The sequence below is a fragment of the Terrapene carolina genome, unplaced genomic scaffold (genome assembly GCF_002925995.2).
Source record: "Terrapene carolina triunguis isolate 2854851 unplaced genomic scaffold, T_m_triunguis-2.0 Scaffold53, whole genome shotgun sequence".
Taxonomy (NCBI): domain Eukaryota; kingdom Metazoa; phylum Chordata; order Testudines; family Emydidae; genus Terrapene; species Terrapene triunguis.
In genome coordinates, this window is record NW_020664404.1 from 13,885,655 (window position 1) to 13,894,263 (window position 8,609).

At 42.8% G+C, this 8,609-nt stretch overlaps 1 protein-coding gene across 1 annotated transcript; it reads left to right on the forward strand.

Annotated features, from left to right (window-relative positions):
- The first annotated feature begins 2,634 nt into the window (after window positions 1-2,634).
- TCIM (transcriptional and immune response regulator) lies at window positions 2,635-3,897 on the forward strand. Its single transcript, XM_024203333.3, has one exon. It carries the CDS (start codon window positions 2,673-2,675, stop codon window positions 2,991-2,993), a length of 321 nt encoding a protein of 106 aa, XP_024059101.1. The 5' UTR covers window positions 2,635-2,672; the 3' UTR covers window positions 2,994-3,897.
- Window positions 3,898-8,609: the final 4,712 nt, after the last annotated feature.

Sequence of the window (8,609 nt, forward strand, 5' to 3'; positions counted from 1 at the left end):
CCATGAATTTGGTAGGGCCCTATTTATATGGAAACTTCTTTGGGAGCAGGGACCGTCTTTTTGTGCTAGTACAATGGAGTCCTGGTCCACCATTATTTGTGGTGTGTGGCCAGTCACATAGAGAGGCTTTTGCTCCCTGACTGGACAGATAAAACTTTTAAAATAGGAGAATAAAGCATATGGATTGGCAAGTAACCAACAGTGCTAAAGAAATAAGACATAAATATTCAGCAGCCAATCCTGATGTTCACATGTGAGCAGCCTTGTTCTCCTGTGGATCAGGGCATTCTCACAAAGAAGAGCCAAAGACGTCTCACAAAGACTGAATAATCACACAAAGACTGGTATGAGCACATTCAAACCAAACCAATTGTGCGAATTCAAACAAATGTTCATGAACATTGCATCTGCAGAGTTTGACCAGTTCTAAATCAGACCATCAAGCAAAAGAAATAGGACCTTTTCTAAAACATTAACAGCCTAGACGTAAAGACCACAGGACACTGAGCCACTGCAAACTATTGCGTGACTACTACCTATTGAGATAACTAAAAAAAAAAATTCTGTGACCAAACACAAGTATATTAGGCTCATGGCAGGGGAACCTGGGTGAAGTTCCATGGTCTGTGTTATACAGGTCAGACTAGATCAGTGTTTCTCAAACTGGGGTCGCCACTTGTGTAGGGAAAGCCCCCGGTGGGCCAGGCCGGTTTGTTTACCTGCCCCGTCCGCAGGTCCGGCCGATTGCGGCTCCCACTGGCTGTGGTTCGCCGCTGCAGGCCAATGGGAGCTGCTGGAAGCGACACGGGCTGAGGGACTTACTGGCCGCCACTTCCAGCAGCTCCCATTGGCCTGCAGCAGTGAACTGCGGCTAGTGGGAGCCGTGATCGGCCGGACCTGCGGACGGGGCAGGTAAACAAACCGGCCCAGCCCACCGGGGGCTTTCCCTACACAAGCGGCAACCCCAATTTGAGAAACACTGGACTAGATGATCTAATGGCCCCTTCTGGCTATAAAATCTATGAAACTATGTAGCTTTGAAATTAATTAAAGCACATGTTCAGAGTCAAGTAAATGTGCATGTATTTGATATGACTTTAAATTGCTGGCTATACTGGGAGCTTCTATCTTTCATGGCAGCTCTTCAACATGCCTTAAAACCTTTTTTCTTTTTTCTTTCCTTTTCTACTACTGCTAAAAATTAAAAAAGGGAAGTGAGCTGCAATAGCATTATGGGCTAACAAGGGTGTCTAGGGCACAGTGTTCCAGCAACACTGTCCCAGCTCTCCGCTCCTGTCAACATGTGAAAAGCAGAAAGCAGAAGTGAGTTTTGACCACAGTTATCTGTCAGTCAACTGGCATTATCTGTCTCCCTCTCTACTCATAAAGCACCCCACCACTGAGGTAGCGAAGCATTTTTAATTAACCCGAGCTGCCATAATTAATCGTAGGCAGTGCCCAGGGTTGTAGGGAAGCAGTGATCAGGGTAACATGGAGCAGCATATTGGCTGGACAAAAATGACCTCTCCTGACTACTGGCTGAAGTGTCATGGGATAAGGCAGAAAACGGTGGGATCTTTACATCTGCAATGCCCCCAGCCATTGCGCTGTCCTGGAGGGGGTGGGAGGCGAGGGAAGTGGCACCTGGCGGCGCTCTCTAGTGACCCCCATAGGCCCACACAACAAATACTGACCCTCCTTAAGTAGCTATATCCAGCCCTCATCTCCTGGAGTGACAGTTCTTGGAATGTGAGGTCTTTGGGGCATGGAGTGTAGGGGGGAAATCGGAGCTTTCTCAGAGTGGGGGAAGTAACACGATGATCCCATATTAAACCCACCTAAACAGGACAATTCAGCTCTGCTCTGTGCTGACTTTGTTCTGGCTGGTTGCTGAGGGGCTTTCCAGAGAGTGGGTGATTTACATGCCTCCATGTGCTCCAGAGGCTAGATGTCCTGGCAGGTATGAAGAGTGTAGCTCTGGCTTTGGTGGGGATATGAACGTAGTGTGTAATGAAATCTGAGGTAACAATATCTGCCTCACAGGGGTGCTGTGAGGAGTGATGTTTGTAAATCACCTTGAAAATGCAAAGCCCTGTATGAGCACTAAGTATTATTCTCATCGTGGAGTAATCAGCCCCAAGCGTTGGGTAATCAGACCCGAGTGTATGTCGCTGCTTTATTACACTTCCCTTTGGCTGGGCTAGAAATGGTTCACAGAGAACTATACAAAGAGTGCAGCGGCTCAGACCTGCTCCCAGCAAACAGTTTTTAGTAGTATAGTAATAAGTTATGACAGAGGTTTATTCCTCAGATGGATTAACAACCTCTCTCTTGCAAATGAGTCTGTTTTACTTGGCAAAAATTTCTGAATGTGTTCTCCTTCTCTGAGCATACTAACCAAAGGCTGTGTGTGTAAAGTCTATTCCTCACATAAGTAAAGGAAAACTTTTGCTCTCATTTTTACAAACAAGGAAATTTGGCAGCTTAACTGTTAAATCTGCCTATAATTATTCTGTGTTGAGATCGCGCTGATGTCATTGCTGTAACTTGATCCTTCCAGTTTTTTTTTTTTTTTTTGCTCTGGATGCCTTTAAATAGCAGTTCTGTGAATATGTTTTGTACTGATCTCTCTGATGAGTCCTAGAAGGCAAATACCGGTGCATCTGATATAGATGAAAGCAAAGAAAAGCAATCAAATTTCAACCATGTCTACATCCTTAAGAGTGAGCCCATCAGTCCATGGCTATCGGTTTGACACAGCCTTGCGAAAGAAAGCCGTGGCCAATATCTATGAAAGCACAGATCAAGAATCTCTTCAGAAGCTCTTCAAAAACTCTGGAGACAAGAAAGCAGAGGAAAGAGCCAGGATCATACTTGACACTGATCAGGACTTGGAGGAGAAAACACGAGCATTAATGGCACTAAAGCAGAGAACAAAAGACAAACTTTTCCAGTTTCTGAAACTTCGGAAATATTCCATTAAAGTTCATTGAACTATCCAAGGAAAAGGGGATGGAAGAAAAGCTATATTTAAAGAACAAGACTGAGTTTGTGAAATCTTAACAAATGTGATATTCTCCACAACCATGGAAGCTTCTGGCAGGACCAGTGAACCTGAAAAACTGGTCATAAGCATTCAATCCAATTTTACACACTGCAAAAAGCTTCCCGGAGTGATTAAAAACTCTCCAAATGTGAAAGAACTGGTGTCAGCAACAAGAGAACCAGAAAAGCCTACGCATGAGTGAAAGAAACCAGCATGTTTGGCAAGAAACATACCCAGCGCGCTTCCAGGCACAGAACTATGGGACAATGACACAAGCACACAATCAGACTCAATTTTCTCAGTAAATCTGAGGTGAAAGCAGAATAGAACTTTTTCTTCTACTTGTTTACTGATTTCATCTTTTTTTTAAACTCATTTTTACTGAATGTTTAAATGATTTCTAAGCCTCACTGTTGTCTACTGGGATGGAGGGTTGTAGTGATTGATCAGCTATTGATCATTTATTTTGCATTTGTTAAAATGCATTAAAAATACACCACATGGGTGTAACAAGTTCAACCTTCAGGGAGTGCATTTTCTTTAGAAACACTATGCAATTGTATCTCTTTTCTCATTGTTATGTGGTATACTCCTATCATGAATTATTTGCACAAAAGCAAAAATAATGAAGTTCCTTCCCTGAACTGAATTTACTGTGAAAGTCTTTTTTTAAGATATTTTGTTCATTTCTCATTGATATTATTATGCCATAATTACAGATCTTACTTGTAGATAGTGTGTTAGATATTAGAAATACTCCATGGTAGTGTTTTATGACAATGCTATAATTATATCGACTATAATTTATTGCATATGGAGAGCTACAAACCTAATAAATTATAATGATACTATATAACCTCTTTTGTGTGCAATGCTTGATTCTAAAAGAGGGTGGGTTTCTATGTTCTTGGCTTTTTACCTTTTAAATATATCCTTTGGGGGGGATGTGGTGAAATATGAGATCTCTTTCCTTAATAGCCAGTCAATCCATTTGGAAGCAGATTCTTAAAACTCCTTGGAATAAAATCCTGGCTCCAGTGAAGTCAATGGGAGTTTTACTATATTGACTTCACGGAGCTGGGATTTCACTCCTTGTTACTAAGCTCTGACTTTGGTGCATCCAGAAAGCTGCTCTGATAGAGCTTAAATGGAAATCATCAGACTCTTAACTGCTGATTCTCTTAGGCTGAATTGCTAATGGTTAATATTAAATCAATGGGTATATTTTGCATTTTCTCCCTGAAGCCTCCAATATAAATTATTTAGAAAACAAATAGTAGCAACCAAAAATGAACTATCTGGTTCCCCCAGGCTCCCATCTCTGCTGCAAATGGGGGGATTTATGGATAATCCACTGAAATCAATGGAATTTCTATAATTGACTTCAATGGTAGCAGAATCAGGCACTTACAATCTCTCTAGCTGTTTATATTGCAGCGCTCACCATGTCGCTTATGCGCAAAGTCATTAAACACAGCTACAGAATAGCTATTTATAAACATGTCCTCTAATAATCTGCCAGCTGAAAAAAAATCAGTTCCCATGACCCTGCTTACTCCACTGAAAGTTAAAATGATTCAGAGGAGTAAAAGGCCAGCTGCTGCTTTCTTACAGTGAAAAAATACAAATGGGCTATAAATCAGGTAGGCTAGAAATAGCCCCTTTAAATTACTTAATAGAGCAGGTGATTGTATTTATTTATAGATTTGTAAAGTGCACCCAGACATTCCCAAGGAGCACCGACAAGTTTAAAAATGAAATGTCATAGCACACTGATCAATATCAGTTCTAAGTAAATTCCCTCCAGGATAAGGCCGGCACGGCCCAAAGATCCCCCAGGCAAAAGCCTGAGAAATTATTTGAGTCTTAGACCATACCTTGAAGATCAAAAGACTTGGAGTCTGTCAGACCAACAGCGAAAGTGAGTTCCAGAGCTGAATGCCCTGCATGCTGCGCAAATGTGCAAATCTAGGGGTCAACAGCAAAAGCCAACTGCATGTAGAATGGGCTTATTTATGCAGCAGTTTGGGCTGCTACATAACTGACCTAGTTGTCTCCCCTGCCAAAGGCAGAGCTGGAAAGAATTGGGGTGCAAGACTGCATACTAGAACCACCCAGTCTCCAAAGAGCTGATCAAAAATTATTTGACTGAACAATTTACCCATAGAAAAGGCTATTTCATCAAAATCTAAATGTTTCACGAGACCATGTAGATTCTGACAACATGCTCTATGGAAAAGTTTTGAAACGATTCATTTAGACTTTCTCGTTTCATTTAGATAACATAGAAATGTTTCTTTTAGACTTGTTTGGTTTCACTTCATTTTACTCTGATATTATTAATTTTATAATATTTTACTGTTTCAACATAATCTACATGGAAGGTTTTGAAAATGTCGTTTTGATGTTTTTAAATCAAAATATTTCAGTATTTCAGTTCCATGAAATATTTCAAGATTTTGACATTTTGTCCCGATTCAGGGCAAAGACAAACATAGAAATATCTGAATTTCCCACGGGATGGAAATTCCATTTTTTGCACCTCTGTATTAAAGATACAGGTGAGCAATCTGTTCCATTTTATACAAATTAGTTGCAGCCCTCAGGGTTGTAGCCCAGTGGCTCTGGCATAGGTGCCTGCCCCTGCTATAAACTGCTACGTGCGGACCTGCAAAAATTGGTAAATGGCTCCCTTGACCTATCTGAATTCACTTTTAAACTGGAAACACCAGGATTTGTGGACTGGGGAAGAACACCCATGGCATGCGGCCGTGCAACTTCTCCTGGCTTGAATAAAATGAGACAACAACATAATACATTAATATAGACCCTGGTCCTGCATTCAGATCCACGCAGGCAGACCCCTGTGCCTGGTCAGAGCCTCTTTAAGGGACTGCATTGGCACAATCCTTTATCCCAGTTGGGGCCATACTAAATGGCTTACGTGATGTGTATGTTTAAGGTGTCAGCGCCAAACACTGGGCCTGATCCAAAGCCCACCAAAATGAATGGAAATACTCCCACTGACTTCAGTGGCTTTGGACGAGGCCTGTGATGAGTTGATGCAGTCACCTCGAATCCCTCATTTGAACGTGTGCCGCCATCTGTGGTGGGACAATACACTGTGTGTGCAGATCCCCTCGGCGACTGCAGGGAAGTCACTCAGGGGATTTGTATTGCATAGTTTTTTCCATGTGATTTACACAAAAAATGGGCTTGTGTGGGAGACAGAAATGCTCTAAGAATAGAATCCCACGGGGGTGATAAACCCATGGAAGTCCATATTACTTTGGTTAGTATTATATACTGGGAATGGAGAGGCTTGCTTGGAAATCATACTGCAGAAAGATATTTTAAAAATACTGAAACAGCTGGTACCAACTAATGTACGTGCTCGCCTCCTTTGCTTATCTGAAATCAACTGCTGTCACTTCCCCTAATACGGTTAAGCGTCCCACTGTCCAGTCCGATCTTCACCCACTCTCCCCCTGTATTCTTGGTTATCGGGCTTTATACAGTTTGCATTTCCCATGTGAAATAAATGTGTTACTGTCAATCCAGTCACTCATTCCCATATCCCCAAACCATCACACAGCTTTGCCTAGCTGGTAATCTGTGCTCAAGACAAACTGAGCAGAGGAGGCTGCAAGTCAGGACCAAGGTGCATGTAGAGCTGTGTGTGTGGGCTCAGAGGTAGAGTACCAGGGGCTGCATGTGGTCAGGAATGAAGTGCACTGGTAGTGCTTTGGAAGCGGAGCCAGTGGCAGGACTGGACTAGCAAGTGTGAGGACTCAGGTGTGCAGAAATTTGTATTTTATAGCCTGTCGTTTTTTGAGCTGTCCATGTCAGACTTATTTAACAACAATATTTCTGCCTATCGCCAAGGCACCTCCACGCCTCACATCTCTAATAATAACCTGTCACAAATCAACCGCCTATCGCAGAGCCCTCTGGCTTGCTCTATGCCTGCTGGGAAATGTAAGTTTGCACCTTTGGGGACAGTATATATGAATCCACTGTGCAGAGTAATGGCCATGCAATTCCTGCCAGTGACAATGGGTACTGGGAAGCTTCAGGCCCCAGATGGCTATCTTCTGTGCGATAGAATAGTATGGCACGTATAGCTATCTTCTGTGCTACACATTACCTCTAACCTTTTCCCACCCAATGCTAACCAGTACACTGGAGAGGCTGCCAACTCCTTCCCTTGTAGGACGGGAATCTGAAAGATGCGGCAGCAACACCAATTAAAGCATTTGCTGCTGATGCTTCCTAATACAGCTAAGATGGTCATGGTCATGGCAATTTGCATAGCATGACTGATCACATCCTGAGATTTAAGAGTTTATAGTCTCCCTTATCTAATTACATTGAAATCATTAGCCCAAATGGGTTCCCTGAAGAATAAAGACTGTGTTCAAAAAAGTCACTTGCTTATTCATTTTCTGTAGCTATAATCTGCATTTCTGCATCTCATTCCTGCATTTGTGACCTTCACTCCATTTCTGCTAGGCTTATATTTGATGCATGGTATAGCAGCTCATGTTTCTGTCATTGCTACTCTTCCCCCCCCGGTGTGTTAGGCTAGCTCTCATGATATAATTGCAGGGAAAGTGTTTACAAGTCACACTGTTTGTAACACAAGTTTCATCAAGCTCTAGAAATGGTCTCTCTCTCTGTCGGTTGGTGTTGCTCACTTGCTTTCTTTGCTGCCATTGGAAACACCACCCAGGACACTAATATGAACCTATGAAATTCAGTGCTCATGATGGCCCATCTACATGGATGGGTCCCACTGGCGGGAGGTGATGCTCTTTCTGACATTCGCACTACGCTATTGATATAATTCACACAGAATAGGTGTGTCGGGGCAGGTCATCCGCATTGTGCTGGGCCCTTCCTGAGCACTTTTTGGTGCAGACTCTGTGTCTGTCGGAGTAAACATGCTGCAGTCATCAGACAGTGCAGAAACGCAGCTGCAAGATACAGAATCTATTGTCAGTGCTCCCCTTGCAACAGAAAGAGGAAAAGGCCTGTTCAAGGTATTTCCTGCCTTCAGGAGCCATGCATTTCCATCAATTCTTTTCACTGAGTCAAACTGGCTACACTAGGTATCCCCGTGTCCTAGAGTCCGCAGGAACATGCGTCTCACCAGCTAATTTTAAACTGCTCCACAAGTGACACCATAAAGAAGACTATGACCAAATGATTCTGCACGTGTTCTACTTATCTCAATAAGTAATACTAGACCACAGCAAGGAAAGAGACTCTGGAGGTTCACAATAAGTGAAATGAGCAATATTGAGAAATACTGGCTGGAAGAAAAGCTGTTACAAGTGGAGGTTTAAAAGAAGACTATGTTTTATTCAACACCTAACTAAAAGTGTCGCTGTGTGCCACATCCCAGTGTGCCAAACTCAGAGCATCTTCAGGAGAGAGGAAGGTATATTCTGGGTGCAATGTATAAGGAGCCCAAGGGAGGCAATCCTGAGGACAATGACAGTAGTAACATAATCGCAGAGGAGCATCTCAGGCCTTCTTCCTCGCTAACCAACCAGACCCC